This window comes from Cariama cristata, unplaced genomic scaffold (genome assembly GCF_000690535.1).
Source record: "Cariama cristata isolate BGI_N322 unplaced genomic scaffold, ASM69053v1 scaffold42205, whole genome shotgun sequence".
Classification (NCBI taxonomy): domain Eukaryota; kingdom Metazoa; phylum Chordata; class Aves; order Cariamiformes; family Cariamidae; genus Cariama; species Cariama cristata.
In genome coordinates this window covers 14843-36103 of record NW_009616673.1, presented here as the reverse complement: position 1 = coordinate 36103, position 21261 = coordinate 14843, and the positions used below count along the sequence as shown (strand labels likewise).

The window sequence follows — 21261 nt, the reverse complement described above, 5'->3', positions numbered from 1 at the left end:
TTCCTGCTAGCAGCAACAGTGATGGATATGACCAGAAATGCTATCCCCATTCCCTAAAAACATCCTCGATAGAGCATGTGTGACTGTCTATAAAAAATGAGCTCTGCCCTCAGCCAAGGTTAGCTGCTGAAGACCCAGGTCCTGCAAAGCGAACAGTGTTTCCATTTCCTCGCACACCTCTAATCCCAAAAAATGCATCCCTTGTTAGGATGTTTTTAGTGCAAACTTGTGAACAGCTTGAATGAAAGATTATCTAAATATATGTGTGGGTGTATATATATATATATGTGAGAAGGGGAACATATGTTGAATCATACAGGCTTTGTCGTGACTTACATGCCATTTCTTACAGCTGTTGTAGGCTTTTTTTGGAAGGCATATAACCATTGCTTCCCAGAAACAAAATGTCGTTGTTGGAAATGATGTAAAAATGTATTTTTGAGTGAAGCATGGCGAATTTCTAAGACAGAGCTGAATTACTTTGGCTCCATTTAGTATTTCTATATCTTAAAATCCACCTTGGATCCGAAGGGCCCCAGAAGCCTCCCGGGCGAGCTCTTCTCTCCATCTTTCAGCAACACATCCCAGCCTCCACTGAGAGTCCCCAAACAGAGGAGATCACATCACTCTCCAACTTCCACATAAATCAGGACCTTGCCAATGACAGCACTGCACACCAGCAGTCTGCTCTGATGCTGTGCTGGGCCAGGGTAGCTGGTCTGGACCCGAGAACAATTTGACAGTCATCAATTCCAGATGTTGCAGAAAGCTTCAGACCTCTGAGGTCCCGTTTAGCCTCGCTTCTGGCAAAGTTCAAGGGGGGTGGATGCGCATATATCTTATTTTATTGCTCTGTTTTCTGTACAACTAAGGAAGGATTTGCTCTCAAAGCAAAGTACACATTGCTTACGTAGCATGAACTTTCATTGGGCTGGAAGCATGGGATTTTAATCACGTTTTATGAATGTCTTTTGCAGACTCGTTTGCAAGCTGGACAAGGATATGGAAATACACTCAACTGTGTTCTCACTGTGTACAGAAATGAGTCTGTAAGTACTTTATCTTACTTAAAATGTGCTGGTAGAAAATGCAAATACATAAATAGATACATACATAGAGCAATTATACAAAATCACTGTTGACACCAGCAGTTATATGAAGACCAATGAAGTTGGTGCAATTGAGTTTGCAAATCCCTACAGCCTTCTCTTGCTTAACTCTAAGGTAACTCTCTTGGTTACTCCTACAGGGAAAAGACAGATCCCTGGCATGGAGTGATAAAGGTCTCCGCATGGGTCAGGGTGTTACATCCACAGTGGGTCTTTTGCCTGTACCTGCTGGCAAAACTCTACCGGAGGTATTTTGGTGACTTTGGTGATGCCAGGACAGGAGCTGTCCATAAGAGGGACCTTTACGTGGGTTCCTGTGCTGTCAGCATATCCTGTATTCTGCACAATCTTTACAAGTCTTCAGCAGTATGAATTAATGTTAATTTGCTCAGCATGTGCAAACGGTTGCTTCCAGGAGACATCTGCTGCTTGGATTTGCATTTCTGGCCTGACAGACAAGTTGGGGTTTATGCTGCTCAGTCCCGTTCACTCTCCTAACTCCTGCTCCCTTCCCTGGGTAGGTGGCTGGCTTCTTCAAAGGCATGTCCTTCCCACTAGCCAGCATCGCCGTCTACAGCTCCGTGGTGTTCGGTGTCTTCAGCAACACACAACGGCTCCTCAGCCAGCTCCGCCACGGAGACCCGGCCCGCGCGCCGGCACTCACCGACGTGGCTCTCGCCAGCGTGGTGGCAGGGTTTGTCTCCGTGGGCATCGGCACTCCTGTAGACCTGGTAAAGATAAGACTACAGATGCAAACACAGCCGTACATCCAAGGTAGGAAGCAAGAGTTTCTCCTTCCTTTCTCTACCAGTCCTCGGTGTTTACTGAGAGCTTTAGGACAACTTTGCTTCAAAGCCCAGCTCTCTGCCACCTTGTGCCACCGCAATCGAGCTAAAAATGCTTCTTTCTGCCTCAGGATGGACCCTATCCTGCTCAGCTCAAGGGGAGGGTTTTTATCAATGCCATTGATCGGATCTCTGCTGGTATTTCCAGCTGATTGGGATCTATAATGGACACAGGGGGCGGTCTGCTCAGGACCAGGAGCTGCGGGAGCCACCTTCCCCACGTGGCCGTGGGGCAGGAACAGCGGGTCCCTGGGCTGTCCCATCCCCTGCAGATCCCACCAGCAGCACCACATTGCCAGCGGTAATGCCAGCTCCCCATCTCGCTGCTGCACACTCTCAGTCCCGCATATATTCACTCAAAAACCCCTCTCTCTCATTCCACCCTTCTCTGTTCAAAAGCAAAAATGTCACATGTACATCTGGAAACCGCTGGATTATTCACAGTAGGGTTACAGGTAACCCAGGTGTAGGCAAGGCAGGTCAGGAGAGGACACCGGTGGGATGGCAGTGGGCAGCTGTAACCTCTCCAGGAGCTGCAGGCAGAAGGAGCTGCTTCTGCTCAAGACGACAGCTTGTATTTCATCGCAGGCTGCCAGCATGGAGCAAAGCCCACTGGAGCACATGCACAGCTGAAGGAAGGGATGGTGCAGCTTCCGAGCTGAACAGCTTGGGTTTCAGCAGTTCAACACCTTTCTCATGACTACAGTTGTGGTGTTTAACTGTGAAATACTGACATTTTTGTATCGCTCTGATGAAATAATATTACATCCATTTCTAAAAGCCTCCATGCAGCTTAGCAACCTAATGCCCTTTCCAAAAGCAACTTGGTCTACATGGGAAGGGCCAGAATCTGAAGATGTCAAGGCTTTCAGAGATGCAACTTGGCACCAGATATGGTTAAAATCCATGAAAATTAGGCACATAGTCTTAAACTCATTTGGAAATCTCACTAGGCACGTAGCTATTGGGAGGCATGCAATGCATCTAAGAAAAATCTGCTCCGAAGTGTCTAAGCATCTTTTAAAAATGGACCTAAGTCCTCTTTCTTAAAACCTTTTTTCCCATGCTACATATTGATCCCCGCAAAAGAAAATGGATGGCAGAGATTTCTGTTTGATGGCAGTGGGCTTTTGAGATGAGTTCTGTAGCAATATATCTCTTATAATGTTTGTATCTTTTTTTTGCAGCAAACATTAAGCTGAAGCCCACAGTTCCTGGATTTCCTGTGTACCGAGGCCCAATTCACTGCTTTAGGACAGTCCTACAGAAAGAGGGGATAGCAGGAATATACCGAGGCGCGGGAGCAATGCTTCTGAGGGATGTTCCTGGATACTGCCTCTATTTCATCCCTTACACATTTTTCTGTGGCCGGATTACCCCTGATGGATGCATTTCCCCTAATCCCTCCTCCATCTGGCTGGCAGGGGGTGTAGCAGGTAAGCATCTTTTTTTCCCACAGCACTGGCAAAACCAGGACAGGAAGGTTCCCAGGGCAGATTACGGGGATGGCTCAGGGGCCACCGCATCCTCCTGGTCACCAGGAGAGGACATGGGGCTGAACGACTTTTCTCCCCAAGGGCCAGATCCCCTGGCACCACAGCTGCACTTTATGACTTGACAAAGTTTATGGAAGTCGTGTTATCAGATCTTCATCAGGCTTAATGTCAGCGAGAAGGAAAACAGCCAGTACCTTCATCTCCCTGGGTGTCTCAGGGCAGCCTGCAGATCACATTGCCAGTGATGCACGGCAGCCAAGATGCCTCCAGAAGAGGACTTCAACCTGTTGGCTGCCCACCAGGAGGGTGTGCACCCTACCCTCAGGCAGCAGAACCAGAGTTGACTGTTACTGATTTTTTTTTTTTTTTTTTCCCTGTGTAAGGAAAAAGTAAGACTGGCATGTGCATCCCCCTCCATGCTTACATGTGTAAGGTCACCTCTACACCCACTCCTCATTTCTTGGCCATTTCTAAATTGCAGACCCCTAAATGCAAGTTGATCCTTAGCTCAGGTAATGATTACAAAATGCCCTCTCCGTTTCTCCTGCAAATAAACAGAGCCCTGGCCCATCTGGACAGCTTCTCTTGTACGCCCCATCATCCACCTAAGTCCAAGCAAACTCTTGTCTGTCCAACTGGGCCATGTATTGTTGTCGCACGCTGACCTTTTCCGAGAGGCAAAACGTCCCAGTCAGCTGCAGGCTGATCAATGTAAATAGACAGTTTCTTTATAGGAATGACGATGTCACTCAGCTGCATGGAACCTAATCTTGGTTGCATGAGATGGACCTGCCTCTTATTTGCATTCTCAGCTCAAACTTTGCTTTTCAACAGTATTATCTGAGGACTCCAGTTTTTCTGAAATCGCCCCAAGCAGCAGCTCCCTGCAGCTCGGGCTCTTCCCACGGCATGTCCATGCTCCACCAGAACCACCACAGAAGATCTGTTTGCACCTGGGGGAGCATGTCCTGGGCCACCTGCATTTGATTACCAGCGTAACCCCCAAAATCTCAATGCTTCTTCCAGAAACAGGGAACTCTGCTCCCAGAAATAACCGTTCCTGTGCCTGAGCAGGGTGAATGCCCTGAAATGAAAATCCCATGAATATGATGTGGTAGATGAGAGGTGAATCTCTGAGTTCATTGACCTGCGGCCAAGGAAACACAGAGAAGAAATTGTTCAAATACTTCTGCATTTTTCTAGGAGCCATTTCCTGGGGGACTGCTACTCCAATGGATGTTGTGAAAAGTCGACTTCAGGCAGATGGAGTTTATTTAAACAAGTACAAAGGGACCCTTGACTGTATCTTGCAGAGCTACCAGAACGAGGGCTTAAAAGTAAGTGATATGTGAAGTATAATCTGGATATTAGGCATTTAATTTTCAATTGGAAAATACAATGGCTGTTACAAACCTATCTGCAGGGTTGAGAGACAGCTAAAGCCAGTTACTGCTAAATTATAATAATGACAGTAGGTAATAACAGTGCAGATTATTCCTAAATCATAATAGCGAGAGTAATAATGCGCCTTACAGCAATGAAAAAGTGAATGACTTGGGGTCATAGTCTGCTGGTGTAATTAATTTAAAGTAACACTTCATGTCAGTGCATTTAATTATGAATATGATTTGACTTATCATAAATCAGAGGTCAAAAATCTTGCCTCTGTGATTGCTTTTACAAAATGCAGAAGTCAAACATTTCCCATTGGCACGGAAGTCAATGGGAACTGATTCCAGTGGGACCGCGCTGGCACCCTGGATGCGTTTGGATGCCTTGGGCAATGCTTTGGTGGAACTGATGCTGCAGTTTGCACTGCCCACCCTCATTTTGCACCAAGATAGAGCAGATGATTGAAAATGTTCTTAAATCAGAATTGCTTTGGTTTCAAATGTGGAAAAGGACTGCGTGCCAAAAAAACCTTATCTCCTTTTCCTGACGTTGTCTATTAGTGTAATAAAAGATGTTTGTTCTACCTGCAAACTTTGCCTCAGTTAAATGTGAATGGCAGAGAACCAGGGTTTGCAGTTTTATTGCATTGCCAATGCATGGTTACGAGAAGCGACATCTTCTGGTATTGAAATACATCTGTATTGAAGTTGTCATCAACATATCATGTGGGCTCTTAGCTCCAAAGTGTTAATTTTCACATTCTGAGGCAAAAGTAACAAGTTACAAACCCAAAAATAACCTGCAAAATCACAAGTCTGCGTGATTTAAATATTTGCTAACATGCCACCATGTTATGCCAGCCGTCACAGGAGCCTGCAGTCTGGTTCGGGTTTTGCTGCTGAGTGAAGAAAGTCACATTCAGATGAAGGACAGGCACCTGGAGAGATGCTAAAGACCATGCTCAGATGGTCAGAAGAGGGTCAGGGTGCATCAGGCTCTACGCAGGCTGCTTGCCCTGCGTGTTCAGCTCGGCGTGCAGTTTCACAGGAACACAGGGGGTGGCTGAAAATGAAATTTCCATGTGTTTTCCCTTCTCTCTCCATCCTCACCCCCTACCTTTCCATGTCCTGCCTGAATATGAACAACTAATTCAGGCACTTAGTTTTTTTTGCTTGAGGTCTGACCTGCTTGCAGTTTTTCTGCTATCACACCTAGCACCCGGACCAAAGCTGGCAATAGGATTAAGTAATAGTTGATGATAAGACTGGATTCTTCTCTCGTAAGGACAATTTTCTTATATGTTGGAAGACACAACTGACAAATGGCAAACCCAGGTCTGGATGTTTTCATTCTGGGAAAAAGGAACAGCATTCACAGTGCTGAAACTAATTGCTTGATGTACACAAAAAAATGTAAATATAGCCCTCTTCTTTCTCCATAGTCAGGTGTGTGCATTCTGATGAGAAAAATTTACGCCTCTGGGCTTTTCTTCATAAATCTTCATTATTATTTAACTTGGCTCTCTTGTGTTACTGTATGGATACTGTAAAAACTTGACTTTCCTCCCAGAAAATTCTATCTTTCCTAACAAAATAAAACATCCCAATAAATCAAGTAAGATCCTAAATATCCCAATATTGCAATTTCATGTTGCAAACTCCATTCTAAACTATGGGAACATATTTTGATTCTCTCTCATACAAGTCAGCACCATGCACTGGATTTATTGGATACAAGATATGGTGGTGTTTAGCAGAGCTCAGTACTTCAGGGGAAATACTGGGCAGACACTTAAATCTGTGGGCTTCTGGTCTTGGAGCCGAGATCTTCCACGCTTTCTCACAGCAGCCATGGGACCTTTGGCTTTGTAAAGCCTGGAAGGGGGCTTGCTTTGCTGATGTTACTTTTCATGTCTAATCTGAACTTCTAGTGTTTGGATTAGTGACCACAGTGATTAGCCTGGGTTGTTCACAGAGTGATTTTGTGAGAAACAAGCCAGCAGAGATACTCCCTGCAACCATCATGTTGTAAATAGGCTCACCCCAGTGTGAGTGGTTTGTGCACACCCTTGCACATACCAGGCAAGAGTGTTGTGGGGAGGGAGGGTGGTTCAAAGGGAGACAAGCCAACGCCAGGAGCGAGGAGCGACAAGGGCCCCTCTCCACTTTCCAGAAAGCACTTTACTGTTCAAGCACTTAAAAACCGCAGGGTCTTGCACTCTTGTAAGTGCCAGCATCTTTTCAAAAATATATGTTGAACAGAATGAGGAAGGCTGGCTGTGGATATTTATTAACTTAATGAAGGAAAACGCTGGGATATGTATGGACACCAAAGCTTGACCTTAGGAACCTGCATGTGAAAACATCAGCTTCTATTGAATATTCTTCCCAAAGCTGGTGGTGAGAGCTAGTTCTCAGCAAGGTACAGAGTAAGTCTAGTTTTCTGTTGATTGAGAAATTCTTTCTATGCTCAAAGGTGAAACCTGCAAAATAGTTCGTGTGGCACAGTGCCCGCATCGGCTGGGCTGGCTCGGAGCCACACTGCTCCCTCTCCGCTTCCCAAACGTCTTCTGCGCCCATAGACCCAGCCCTGAGAGTCAAAGCATTTGCTGCATGAAAGCAACAGCTGCCTTCTTGTACCCTGGGGCTTGCATGATCCTCACACGCTTATGTATGCAAAGGGAAGGAGGGACTGTAGCCAGGTAGGACAACACTGTCCTACAACACGTTTTAGGTTTCTTGCTTTCTGCTCTACACCACTGGCATGAGGCCATTTTTTTTTCCCTTTACCTCTTGTAGCTCTTGCTGGAAGATGCAGATGGGGATCCATAGGGAGCATGGAGCACAATGATACCAAACCAGTGACTTTTGCCATTGCGTTTCCATTCTCCAGCGCAGACTTCAGCAAAGACTGGCAGTGAGAGCGTATCTTCTGAGCAAACCAAGATTTGGCTCCTCAGAATCCCACCATGACTTCATTCAATGTTTTCTTCTTCTTCTTAAAATAGCCAGTATATTCCTATGCTCTAACCTTTCTCCATCCCCAACAGGTCTTTTTTAGGGGCATCACGGTCAATGCAGTGCGAGGATTCCCAACAAGTTCAGCCATGTTTCTTGGCTATGAACTTTCCCTCAAAGCAATGAAAAGAGACCAAACTGAGGCCAATCCTTAACTTCCAGGTCAGCGCATAAAGACCCTCTAGCTTTATTAAAATTAGAGAATTAATCTTTGAATCAAATGGAGTTGCAACTGTATAGATCCTCTGAAAGTCAGATAACTTACATGGGTACCTACATTTGAACAGTCAAACACTTTTCAAATTTGGGTCTGTGGGATTTGGAGCAGACAATAGATGTGCTGATGGATTTTGGTTTCATTCCAGCTCTCCTGGAATTACACTGCAATCTGTTCTGATTGTTTTGATTCGGTTAGTATGAATCAGAAAAGAAAATTTGAAAGGAGAATATTTTCTAACATTTTATAAATTTTGAAATATCATTCTCACTAAAGTCCCTGCACAGTATCCTTTCCTCCCTTGATCCATCCACAAAGACCTGAAATTAAGCCCTTTCAAAGTGTCTTGACTATCAACTCACAGTTTCACTTTTCATGAACCTAGGGTTGCATAAAGGAGCAGCATTAAAAATATCTGATTAAAGAAACTTTTTTAGCAGTTAAATACTCATTATTCTTGGCAGTCTTTGCTGTTTTCTGCAGTACTTCTTAAACCTCCTTCTTTCTTATTTCAAAAGTGTTGCCAAGAAGACCTGAAAGTCTCCTACTTTCCTGAGCCAAATCAGCAGTGTGGTGTTGGTGAGGGCTCAGCTGCTCTGACCGAAGACTCCTGTCCTGCACCTACAGCATCTGCTTTCTCTTCTGCCACGGACTTAGTCCCTGGAGCACGCCGAAAACTGCACCAGCTCAATCAAATCCAAAGACCATTTTTTTATCAAATCTTTCACTCTGTTGTCTAAGAGCACCTTAATAATTCCCATGGTGCTGTTGGGCTCTTTCACCCATGACACTTTTCCCATCGAGCCGAGAGAACAACTTAGTTCCCTTACCCACACCAGTGAGATACACCTGAACCCAGCCCACCCAACATCAGCCCAGGGAGCCCCTTTTGCACAACACTGCGTATAATGCTCGCCTCTTTTGTGGACAAGGAAAGGAGGAGGTGTGGTGGGTGCGCAGCTACTCTTTGTGTAGAAAGGTCTGGATTCCCACCAAATCCTAGCTTGCTTTCAGGATCAAAGAAATAGATGACTCCACCCGAACGAACATCCGTTCGTGTTTTACAACACATCACACAACTCTCCCATTTGCCACAATTTAACACATTATCATGAAAAAATGCGAAGGGCTTCAACAACTTCAGTTTGTTATCCAAGGTATAAATTAAATTGGGCAACAGGAGGATGTTAAATTCAGAGACTGCTTCTTTTCTTCAGAAAACAATAAAACAAGTCCGCATTTCTTATAGATGGCTGCCTATTATTTTACCTAACTCGCCTTGTGTAGTCCCCCAGGGACCTGCTAGAGGTATCTCATTAGACCTTCTGCTCTCCCTGACATCACAGTCCACCTCGCCAACTGCCAAATCCTGTAGACATCACTTTGCAGCCTTGAGAGACCATCACCAAATGAAGTCTCTTTAAAGCATGCAGAGTTTATCCCAAACTATTCTCTAAAATAGCTGGGCCAGCTTCAGACCTCCAGCTCTTTGCTGCAATCCCACCGAGACAACTGGGGCAGACCCCAGGTCTCTCTTTGGTCTACCTCAGCCTTTCAATTATTTCAAGATCTTTTACATCATGATTAATTCTGTTTATGCTGTTGAATATCTTCATGCTTTATTTTCTAAGCATGTGCTTCTGATGCCAAAACTCAAGAAGAACCAGCTCTGCTGGGACAAGAGGACTCTGGTGGCACCGGCAGGAGAGGCTGAGGGGTAAAACAGCCTCGCATGCAGAGGGACACGCAGCATGGGGTAACAGTCTGGGACAACACTGTCCTCTGGGAAAGGTATGGTTGCCCCCCATCTTTCTATGGAGAAGAAGAGCTCTGCGGAAAAAGCACAGCAATGGCTGTTTTAGCAGATGTCCTCAATAAAGGTTTCTGAAGACAACCTGGAGCAGCCGTCCAGCTTCCCTCCATAAAAGGAGGAGAAGGAAAGAGAAATTCCTACATCCTCTTCCCTGGATGAATGGAGGAATTGGTGACAAGACTTGAAGACCTCAGCAGAAAGTGCCTAAAAACGCGGGTCTGGAGCCTTACTCAGAAATGGGGTCCTCAACCTTGGGCTCCTCTTCACTGGGGCCCAAAATAAAACCAGAAGTGTGGCTTCCCCCAAAACTGGCCTTAAAAAGTGGAAGAAACAGCTGGTGTTGCTTCATCTCAGGACTTGCAAGCAAGGAGGCTCGCAGTGCCTTTGAGCTTGGCAAGAACACAGGGAACTGTTTTTGATAAACAATATGGATAAAATAGATGAGCCTTCACACAAATATTTGCCGCTGGCTGCATTTAAGGATTCATCCTTTCCATGTTACCTATTTTAATGCACATACATAAAACATGTTCTTTAGATGCATAATATCATATGTCTCCAGGGATAATACTCGGGGAGACTGGTTTTTCAGTGCAAATAAATGGTGTTGCTTATCTGCCTGCATTATGTAAAATGGACCATGAATTAATTAAACTGATAAGGTTTGTAACAAGCTGTGCATCTGAATGATCCTGCCCTCACGGTGTCCAGGTCTGGTCTGTTCGGTGAGCCCTGGGTGTAAAACCCTAAGACCCACATTGGAGCTGCATAGTGATTTTTCCTGATAGTCTTCATCCAATTAAACCAGTTTTGAGATGGATGCCCCAGGATTTACTCCGACAAAGCTCTCGTGTAACACACACCTGCCAGAACAAGCTGTCAGGGAGAGCTGTGGACTACCTGGTGCAGTAATGGAGCAGAGGGAAGAAAGCTTTTAATATAAAAACACGAAAAGCGGGAAGAGAATAAAAAGCTTTGTCCACATGATGGCATCCTTGACCGTGGCAGGGCATGGCCGTGTGCCGCTCACCAGAGCTGCCAGGCAGTCTCTATCTGTCTTGCTCCATTCAACCCCAAGTCGAGGTTTGCTGCCAGACCAGCCCACGCTCCTTTCCCAACAGGCAGCCCCACAGTGGGCAGCCTGCAGGTGATTTTGGGGTGACCTTGCCCTGCCAATGGCTTCCCTAGCCCTGGAAACATTGATTAGGGCCGGTGCCGGGTTTTTTGGGGGTCCCCTCCCCCTGCCAATGGCTTCCCTAGCCCTGGACACATTGATTAATCAGTGTATCACCTCGTTAGCATTCACAGACAAACCACGAGTGAGGCAAAGCAATGCTGGGCTGGAGCACCAGGGTTTCAAGGGTGACAGCAGCCCTGGCCACCATGCCAGAGGTTAGACTGATGCTGGGTCAGGCACAACAGGGTTGGGACAAGCAGCTTTTTGAGGCACAGCACTTTGTGGTACAGTTGTACCCATCGCTGTAATCGATTACAACGGATCCCTGCACAGAGTCTGATAAATAATTTAGTCTTGCTTTTGAAGGCATGAGTGCGTGGCTGTGTCACCAAGGAAAGAGGTCCAGTGGTGGGGTTGGGTGACGCCACAGGGGGCCAGCCCCATGTCTCGAAGATGAAGGATGGCAGTTACAATTTATGCACAGAGAGACTTGACAGGTCTGTGTCTTGTAAATTATTTTCTTTATGATATATCAAATGCATTAGTTTTTAGAGATAATATCAATATAATTATCCATTGATAGAAATTAGGATCTCTAAGCAACCTGGTGATGGGAGTTTAAAACAGTGCCTTGCCTGGCAGGCAAACAGCCATACATCTAGCTGATTCAAATCCCTTGTGTGGGGCACTGATTGCATATGTTGGTGACACACTGAATGACACAAAAGAAAAATCCCCTGTGTCAACAGAATTCAGGATACGGACCTGCTCCTCTGTCAGTGCTGTGGCCATAGTGACCTGCCATCGGTGGCATGTTCCCCAGCACCATGCATGCTGGAGCAGGAGAAGCCATCTGCTTGGTGGCTTGTTTACAGATGCTCACAGAGCCCCACATTTCAAAGATAAATGCAGTAACTCTTGAAATTGGTAAAAAAAATGAGAAGGGACACCAGAAGGGCCAGGGATACCTACTTCTATGCTTTTCTTGCCTGGAATATGAAAGCATTCTCAGACCTGTCATGCCTCTAATAAGTCTGTAATTGCCTGACTTTGATGTTGCTGGTAGTGTTCCAGCTCTTACAACATCCCATATTACTAAATGAGATCCTGGTGGTGCTACGGAAGGAAAAAAAAAGTAACAGCAGCTTATTTCCTCATTTGAAAAAAAAGACCAAACATGAACCAATTTCCCAGTGAAAAGCTATTCTTATGGAAAACAGCCCTGACCTGGAGGAAGGTCTGTGGCCCCGGGAGAAGCTTCGTGATGCCCGTTGGGCATGAGGTGGGAGCAGGCTGGTGCTGCCTTCTGGCCAGGGGGCAAGGAGGGGGCCACCTCACCTCCCTGTTTCTGCATCCCTGCTGCTGCTGGGCACCTATGATGTCCTTGGGTCCTTCTCCCAGGCAGGGTGCAGCTGACATCCTGTGCAGGAGCTCGCCCACAGTGGTTTTAGCACCTGCTGAAGCCCTGCCTGTGATGGCCCCGGGCCAGGCTGAGATTTTCTCACACCTCAGGAGTCCCCTGCCTGGTGTGTTCACACCTCCGGCGAAGGCAAGATCACAGTCCCCATCTCGGTTTCTCTTTTTCTGTTGTACTCTGAGACAGAGGAGTACGTGACGTCTTTGCAGGCATTGAGATATAATATATCTCCTTGGTTTATCTGAAGGGTTTTGTTTTGTCATAGAGGTTGTTACAGCAGAGATTTCTCTCCTAGATATTGCATTCATGTAAGCCAAGAAGGCCAATGCCGGTCTTGTACCTGTGAAGAAAAAGGTAAAATGTAAAGAAGAAATGGTGAGATCCAAGGAGACAAGTGGGAAGAAGTTCAAGTTGCTAAATTGAATACAAACTGCACAAGAACAGCTTCCTTTCTCTAAAGCCATCTTCTTCCAATATATGCTCCTATAGTGATGCATAGACTGATCATTGCCAACTCAGATTAAGTAGCATGTAAACTATCCTTCCAGAGATAGGCTCCAAAAGGGATTAAGCCATGCAGTGAGGGGAAATTTAAGTAGTTACATTGATTTTCAAAGCAGTTTTCCTGAACTGTAGATCCTGCAACAGCTCCACAATCAGACACTAGTGCAACAACCAACCTCTTAAGAGCCATACATGCAGCAGAAGGAGAGTATCTTTTTAAGGGGGTCTCAGGGGTCCCATATGAGGTTTCACTGTAAGATATAAAATGCTGGATACATCAAGAAATTCTTTCTTAGTATACGTGAAATTCTAAGGCTACTGGACTATAGAACACCAAATCTCTGAAAAGAATATAGAATCATAGAATCATAGAATCATTACGGTTGGAAGAGACCTCAAAGATCATCAAGTCCAACCGTATACCTGATGCCACCATGCCTACTAAACCATGTCTTGAAGCACCACATCTAAACATTTTTTGAACACCTCCAGGGACGATGACTCCACCACCTCCCTGGGGAGCCTGTTCCAATGCCTAACGACTCTAACAGTGAAGAAGTTCTTTCTAATGTCGAGTCTGAACCTCCCCTGGCACAACTTGAGACCATTTCCTCTTGTCCTATCGCTAATTACCGGGGAGAAGAGACCAACCCCCACTTCGCTACAACCTCCTTTCAGGTAGATGTAGAGGGCGATCAGGTCTGCCCTCAGCCTCCTCTTCTCCAGACTAAACAACACCAGCTCCCTCAGCCACTCCTTGTAAGGCTTTTTCTCCAGGCCCTTCACCAGTTTTGTTGCCCTAATATGGAGGTCCTCTTGGGTGATGGAGAAGGCAATGGATAACCTTGGGTCACAAGGACAAACACATGGAGAAACAAGAGCCTTACAACTGGGGAAGCATAGGGTGAGACTGCCCTGCCGCCAATACCCGGGGCTTCAAGACTGGCACCTACACAGCCTCGCCTGCTGTAAAAGCACCAGGACTTACATATCTCATCTTCATTAACTAGACCAGCTCATGGTCTATTCTCCCATGTTTCAAAACATTTTAGCACTAACGTAGCCTACTTTACACATAGTACAGAAAATCCTGCCAATTCTTATGGAAGAGGGCCAGCTTATTCTTACTCATGCGACTAGGTGTGAACCAATATCCATGCTTCTTTTGTTATTTAACTGTGACTCCTGTCTTTCAATCAAGCAGTCTGCAGGTGGTTTTTCAATGCTTCCAGCATGAAAAGCAGGCTGCAATGCAGGTCTGGCTGGTGGAGGGCTCTAACGCAGCCACGGAGTGAATGCCTTGTGGTGTCTGTCTGTCCTGCATGTTCAACCTTCCTCTACATGCTGCGCTGAGCGGGAAACCCAGCACCCAGGGTCATCTCACAGTGGGACAATCAAGGAAGGGTGAGTGGACTTATGATCTGAGAGCTCTGCAATGTTTCTCTTTCCTGGTGTGAAAGCAGTCAGGCCCACAAAAGAGGACACTAAAGTGACAGCAATGGCATCAGGAAAACCTTAAAATATGAGAGAACTTGTGACCTTTATGGACAATTCCTGTTTTCTTCTGCTTACCTCCGGAGACTGTTGGTTGTGAGATGCTCTTGCAGTATGTGTAACACCCAGCATGGCTGGCATGTTGCTGTCAGGGCTTTCTGCTTTTAGATGTCTCAGCTCTTGCTAAATACCATTGCAACATGGAAAGCTTAGCTCCCCTGCTAGAAAAGCCAGGAAAGCTCTGGTGACTGTACTATTGCATGGAACAAGGATGACTTGCAGGTCTGAAGGTCCCTCTCAGTGTGCTCCTCCATCTCACAGCTCCTGCGCACTACTAGTTTTGGTTAGTTAGTTTAAATGGTTTCAAATTAATTAAAACTCTTCTGAAAGTAATGGGAGCTCCATTACCTACAGAAGCTAATGTGAGTCCTGAGGATGTCCCGTGGTCCATCTGCTAGGACAGAGCAGAGTGTGTGGCTATCAGGAGGTACCACTGCTCTCTTCAAGCTGGCATGTGAAATGTTCCCTGGGTTCATCTGGATTTTACTTCTTTCTGTCATAGGCAATCTTGCTATTACTATGTTATGGTTTACCCTTTCACAGACGAATTAGAATGACCCTATGTTCCTTTATTCTACACTAGCATATGTCATCTTTATCTAAAAGAAAGAAAAAAAAAATACTCCAAGCCACCTTATCTCTGAAGAATGAAACTAACAATAGCATCTCTTCATCTGCAGTCTTTGCAAGCTCTTACATCTTGATTAGTGTACATAGCAAATGTAAAACAAGATGGCATGTTATCTTGGTGTTTTTCTTCTACAGGTAATCTTTTTCCACATTAAAAGCACCCAAACTGTACAGAGTTTCTTGGAAACACTACAGTGGGATGCAAATTCTCTCATGAGAACTCAGAAGATCTGGAGGTTTATGCTAACCAAGTAAAAACACTGATCTGGAAATTGGATGTTTGTGCAGCATTTTCGGCCAATCAACCTATCATCAAAATAGGTGCATTAGAAGAGAATATATCCCAAAGTATTTACACATAAACCAAAAATGTACAGCACATTAGATGAGGATTTCCAAAGGAGCCAGAGGGAACTGCCTGTAAGAGACCACAGAAATATATTGGGAGAATTTTGTGAGTTCACCTTTTCCAAATACCTGTTCTGGGCTGGAACCTTACAATCCTGTCACTCGAAAGTTGAGATGCTGAACCAGGCACACCCAGCTGATGTGCTGCCCTGATGCTGGCAGTACCCGTGGCTGATGGACCTCTCTGCCCCATTCCTTACTCTGCTCATCCACTGTGGAAGTGATGGGAAGTATGGGGATATATGATCTGCTAATGTACGGCTCTGCCCCAGGCTGACCACAGTGACTTTCCCCGCTCAGGTTTCCCAATGGCAATGTAGGGGATGTTTCTATGGGCTAATGCACCCACTACCTTTGAGGCTGGCAACCTTTATTAAAAATCCCGGGTTTCAGTTCTTCGTCTTGTTTCTGATTTTTCCAGCCAGAAATCTTAAAAGGGAACAAAAAGCCTCAGAAAGATCAGACTGCGTTGGCGGCTCTCCACTTTGACAACCGGCCTTTTGAGGCTTGTGGGTTTGCAGCCTCAGAGGGAAGTGGACTCACACAGACCCCTTCCTCCCTACTGCAGTTTGGCCGCTGAATTTGTTATGAATTTGTTTCAGGTTTTTTGAGTGATGGTTGGAAAAGCCTCTATTTCCTCTCTACATTTTGGCTTTTGTTGCCGAAAGAGAGATTAAGGCAGAGAAAGAGAGAGAGATCAGATACCTAGACATAAGCACAGAAAATAAACTGCTGATCGTATTTAACACACAAATTACAACATATTTGTAAAAACATGTAGCTGCACCTCCTCATCAAAATGAAGACCTTTAAAATATCAGAACTAAATGTTTAAAGATTATATTAAAAAGCTGTTTTTTTGCTGGGATGGCAGCAAATATTAATTTCCATGGTCTTTGGATCAGCCTCGAAATGCCGGAATAGAGCCTAAACTCTCCAAAGAGAAGCTGTAACCAGTGCCACTCGCTTCTGTGCCCAATCCACGGCTGCTCTGACCAATACATGGGAAGTTCCTTCTCTGCCAATTTGACTTCTGGTGATTTATGATTCACTGCAAATTAAGTACAGCTTCTCCACTGACCTATTTGACCTGGAGCAACAACAGCATGAGACAGATCTCACTAAGCAATGAAATAGAAATGAAAAGATGTAGAGATAGCGCTGGCACCACTGGCAGATAGAGACTACGAGGAGGAACCACAGGCTCAGGGAGCAGATAAGGAGCAGCTCTGGAAGCTCTGCCATTCAGATTTTCAACTAGTAACAAAAATACAGATCTTGTCCTTTTGGGCTATGGGCCTGAGAAGAAGTTATCTGATCTGCTCACTGGCCAGTGAACATAATTACATCTCAAGTATGGAAAGGTCCTAATTATGTATCTTGCATAGAATTTATGCCACCAATCGCTTTTACTTACAGAGCATGGCAGCTGCATTGAGACATCATTCTTTAAGTGAAGAGGCCCTAGAGATCCTGCTAAGTATATGAGATTCTGTGAAATCCTTGCAAAGACAGAGCATAGCAGTTACTGGGCAAAATGGGATTTCTAATGAACATATTTTCCTTCAAAACAAGAAGCAGTAGAAACTCCTGGCTGCCATGAAGAGCCCCTTGCCCCTCTCTCCCCATGACTTGTTACCATATTCCTTGCACAGCCTTGGCTAAATCAAAGGTGCTTGTGAATTCTTTCCTTTAAAAACATGTAAAAGTGTTTTTTTTCAACCATTTGAGAAACCAAGTGTCCCACAAATGTTGCACAACATTTATTTCCTTCAGGGATTTATGTTTTAAACTAATTGTTCTAGCTCTTGCCGTGGGGCTTTATTAGCTGAAGAAACAGAGAACAACACACCCATTGCTTTGCTTGAGCAAAAAGCTGTTTCCTCAAGGGAGACCTACCCATCACAGAAGTCTCTTTACTGCTTTTCAGGGAATTGCAGGCTCTCAATCACAAATTGATGATTTTAGCCCTTCACTAACTGCCCAATGTCTTGAAAGATGCCTCTGCCTGGCTCATGAATGCCATCCCTCCTTACGATACACTTCTGTGTGTCTGTTCATCATAATGTAGCCTGCTACCAGCTTTAACTTGCCAAGGGAGAGTCTCTGGCTTTTGCCAGGTGTTCCCCGGAGCCTGTGTGAAAGCTGTAGCTGCCTAATGGGATATACGCTTCCCACACAAAATCACTTAAGGATGAACTTGGAAGAAAAGGCAGGGAACATCTGCCTCAGCCTGAAGCTGGTGCTCAATGTGCAGGTGGGGAGGCAGGGGCAGGAGCAGCAGGCAGGTCCTCCTCCGCTCTCCTTGGCGTGCAGGCAGGCAGCGGAGCCGTGCTCGGCCAGATGAATCCCTTGCTGGTAGGCAAATGCCAGATAAAAATCAGCAAATTGCAACCCAATGTTTTCTCTTTCCAGGACACTTTCCAGAGATCGTGCGCATCCTTCAGCCAGACTGACCAGCAGAAGGCTCAAGCTTTTGGAGAAGATCTTTGAGGCATAACAGGATGTAAGGCATAACAGGAGGGAAGCTTAAAATTCAACACTGGGGATCTAAAAGAAATCTGAAGGGCTACCACTTGCTCTGCCAAGGTGTGCAACTTGACAAAAGGAAACCTTTGTGGCCAGAGAAAGCTCTAGCAGACATTGAACCTGATTTGGAGACTCCATCTGAGAGAATTTCCAAGTTAATACCATTTTGGTCACCTAGGACTATTTTTGCATCCACTCCTTTCTGCTCAAAAGGGAAAGGGTTGGATGCAACACTGCAGTCAGTGTTTGCACTCTGAGGACCTGATCCTTATCTGCACACCGGTGCACTTGCACTTCAGCAGAGGTGGGATCACTGTCAAGGACTACGGGATCCCTCTCCAGATGCAGCAGCTGTAATTCAGCGTGACAACGTCTCCAGGCACCTCTCTACAGCTCTGGCCATTTGTCTGTCTGCTCAACAGACCCTGGCAGTGTTACCAGCTTCCTTTGAGAAAGGTCCTGCTTTGGATCTGAGGGGAAGCCAGCTTGCAGCCTGTCAGTTTGTTTTCTCAGGAACTTTGGCAATGCTGAACATTATTGTCTCTTCGCTTTCATGGAACCATCATTTGCATAAGCACAGGAGACAAAACCCACATCTGAAAAAAAAATGCTTTCGTAGATTTTTAACCATTGTTTCCTGTTGGGGTGTGATATCATAATGTTCAAATTAATCACTTCTAAGGAGCATTTGTGAATTTCCACAGTACTAAAGAAAAGTCACTGCAGTAGGTGACTCAATTCCACGTTTGATTTCTCTAAAATGCTGTCCAAGCTAGTGGGAAAAAATAGTGGGCACCTGGTATCAGTTTTATAATTGGGTTTTTCCATATTAGAATGGGAATTTTATGAAGACTCAATTAAAAGGAGTGTTCTCCTATTCTTCTGTCATCCATCAGAGCGAGTTGCACATGAACGCCAGCATGCTGTCATACATTGTCTTCTCTTGTTTGCTGCTCTCTGTGCAAGCACAGAATTGCACTGTCCGTGAAATTATCCGGTATACAATACGTCTGCTTGTAAGTGGCTGTTCAGCATGTTAAGTCTGTAAAAATGCATGCTTGTAAAGTAGATGGTAAAGTAGAGGATAATGAGTACTGATTTCTCACTTGTTATTCTTTCAGGAGGAAAATTCTGTAAGTTGCCCATGTAGGGAGACAGCTGTCAGTGTGAGTACATCACTTTTGAGAATATCATGAAACTAAACAAAAATGTACTTGTGTGTTGAATGCTAGCAATGCTGGATTTTAACGCTCACTCTTCTCATTTTCAGTCATGTTCATGTCTTCCCATTGCTGAGGTAAGTCGATTTTTTTTAAGCTATTGTAGGTGTTAAAGAAGTTCGGTATTAACAGAGTTTGTTAAGTTGCTCACTTTGCTCCTTATATAACTTTTGCTTTCGGTTATGAGGAAGATTTTAATACACTAGTAGCAGCAAAACTGAGCTTGATGAATAGCGGTGGGGAGGGAAGCAGAAGTCCTCCCATTGTCAGGGCAATCAGAACCAAGCCTAGAGTCAGGCAAAAGTCCTCTGTGGGCTTGACTTACAAGCTCTTGCTTTGAAATCTCTGCAAGACCTTGTTTTATGGTTAGGTGCTGGAATACTGAGTGAACCTGGGCCAGAGATGTCAGGCCTTGGATGCTTAGCTCTAGGTGTAGCCAACACTATTTAATTTTTGTAAGCCTCCTCAGACATGGTAAAACCCAGCATTAGCTGAAACTATACTTCAGAAAGGTTACTTTTATGGTTCGAGGTTTTCTGAAAGATGTCACAGGTGTCTCTTACGGCATAGATGATGATTCGGTGTTTTACAACCCCCCCCAAAATTCTTGTACCAGTTTTCAATAGAATGAAAAATATGTTACATTTAATTGTGACATGCTGCCACGTTTAGGAATACACATTTCTTCTTTCTGTGGATAAACACCAAATGCATTCTAGCTTTTTCTAATGCCTTCTTCGTTTAACAGCCTGGGCACGAATTGGCCTGCTTTGTGGAAGGAACCGAACATATGCTGAAAAACAACATATCTTCAAATGCAATAATTGCAAGGCTTAATCTAACCTTTCAGACTCAACTGGGTAGAAACCTCTGTGAAGTAAGACTTTTCTTTCTTTTTTATAGATCCTTGTCTATCTTTTCTAAAAGAAAGGATTTTTTATAATTTAAACCTTTGCAGCTAAGTGTTTGATTAATTTCAAATGTGTTTTAAATACTTGTTTTATGCAGGAGCCAGATGTGATAGCTGCAACTTGCATGAGGCAATGTAAAACTGTTAAAATTGGCAGAGGAAGCAGGAAGATGCGTTCTGCCCCACTGTGCCCTTTCCTTTCTCCAAACCCCTTTAGCATGAAGACCTTTAATCATAGATCTCTGGGGGAGGAGCTTTATTTAAAATGCTTTTCTATTCTCCTTTCTCAAAATGTGTTTCTACCCTAAATAGTAATGATATAAAATGGGAGAGTAGATGTGCAGAAGCTGCGTGGCTTCCCTCTCTTCCGGAGCATTAATTCTATCTAAGCTGCAGTTTCTTCAGGGATGCTTGGGCATGAAATACTGCTGCGACCTGCAGCATCTTCAGATTTGTGATGACCCTCGGGAAGACTCCTGGATCCCCAGATGCCTTTTCTGAGGCAGTGAAACATCCTTTATTTACATACTGAGCAAAACTGTTGTGTAATTCAGTGAGACAGGGAAGATGCTAATGATGAGGCGTCTTCAGCTCATTTAAGCTAGCTTCAAACTTGAAAGGGGGAACATCGTTAGAACGGCTTTGCAACACGGAGCAGACCCATTGCCCTGGTCTTACCCAGCTTCTCATACTGCTCTGTCTGCCCTGTTTTCTGGGTTGAAACAGCCTCTTTTAAATTACCTCAGCTATAACTATATGGCAGTCTGGCTGTCACCTTCTTAGTCACCACGAAAAGCCACTCTTGCACTCACTGCTCAAGGCACAGTTCTTTAGGAATTGTTTTTTAAATCCTTGCTTAGCTCCAAAGAATGCATATTTTAACTGTTTCATCTAATTTCTTTATTTTTTAAAAAATCTTTTGTAACCCAATCTTCATTCTCTCTTCCATCACAGAGCCTGGCACGTGGGGATCAATGCCAGTACAAGACCAAGGGAAATGTGAAGGAATTTTTGCATAAAATC

General features: G+C 44.8%; 1 protein-coding gene across 1 annotated transcript in view; it reads left to right on the top strand.

The window, feature by feature from the left end:
• SLC25A48 (solute carrier family 25, member 48) overlaps window positions 1-8014 on the top strand; it is a gene marked incomplete at its 5' end in the record, with an annotated part of 10558 nt that extends 2544 nt beyond the window's left edge. Inside the window, 5 exons of the mRNA XM_009700236.1 lie at window positions 978-1049; window positions 1631-1883; window positions 3142-3390; window positions 4654-4787; window positions 7892-8014. Coding sequence (XP_009698538.1) covers window positions 978-1049; window positions 1631-1883; window positions 3142-3390; window positions 4654-4787; window positions 7892-8014 — 831 coding nt within the window. The remainder of the gene's footprint in view (window positions 1-977; window positions 1050-1630; window positions 1884-3141; window positions 3391-4653; window positions 4788-7891) is intronic.
• Window positions 8015-21261: the final 13247 nt, after the last annotated feature.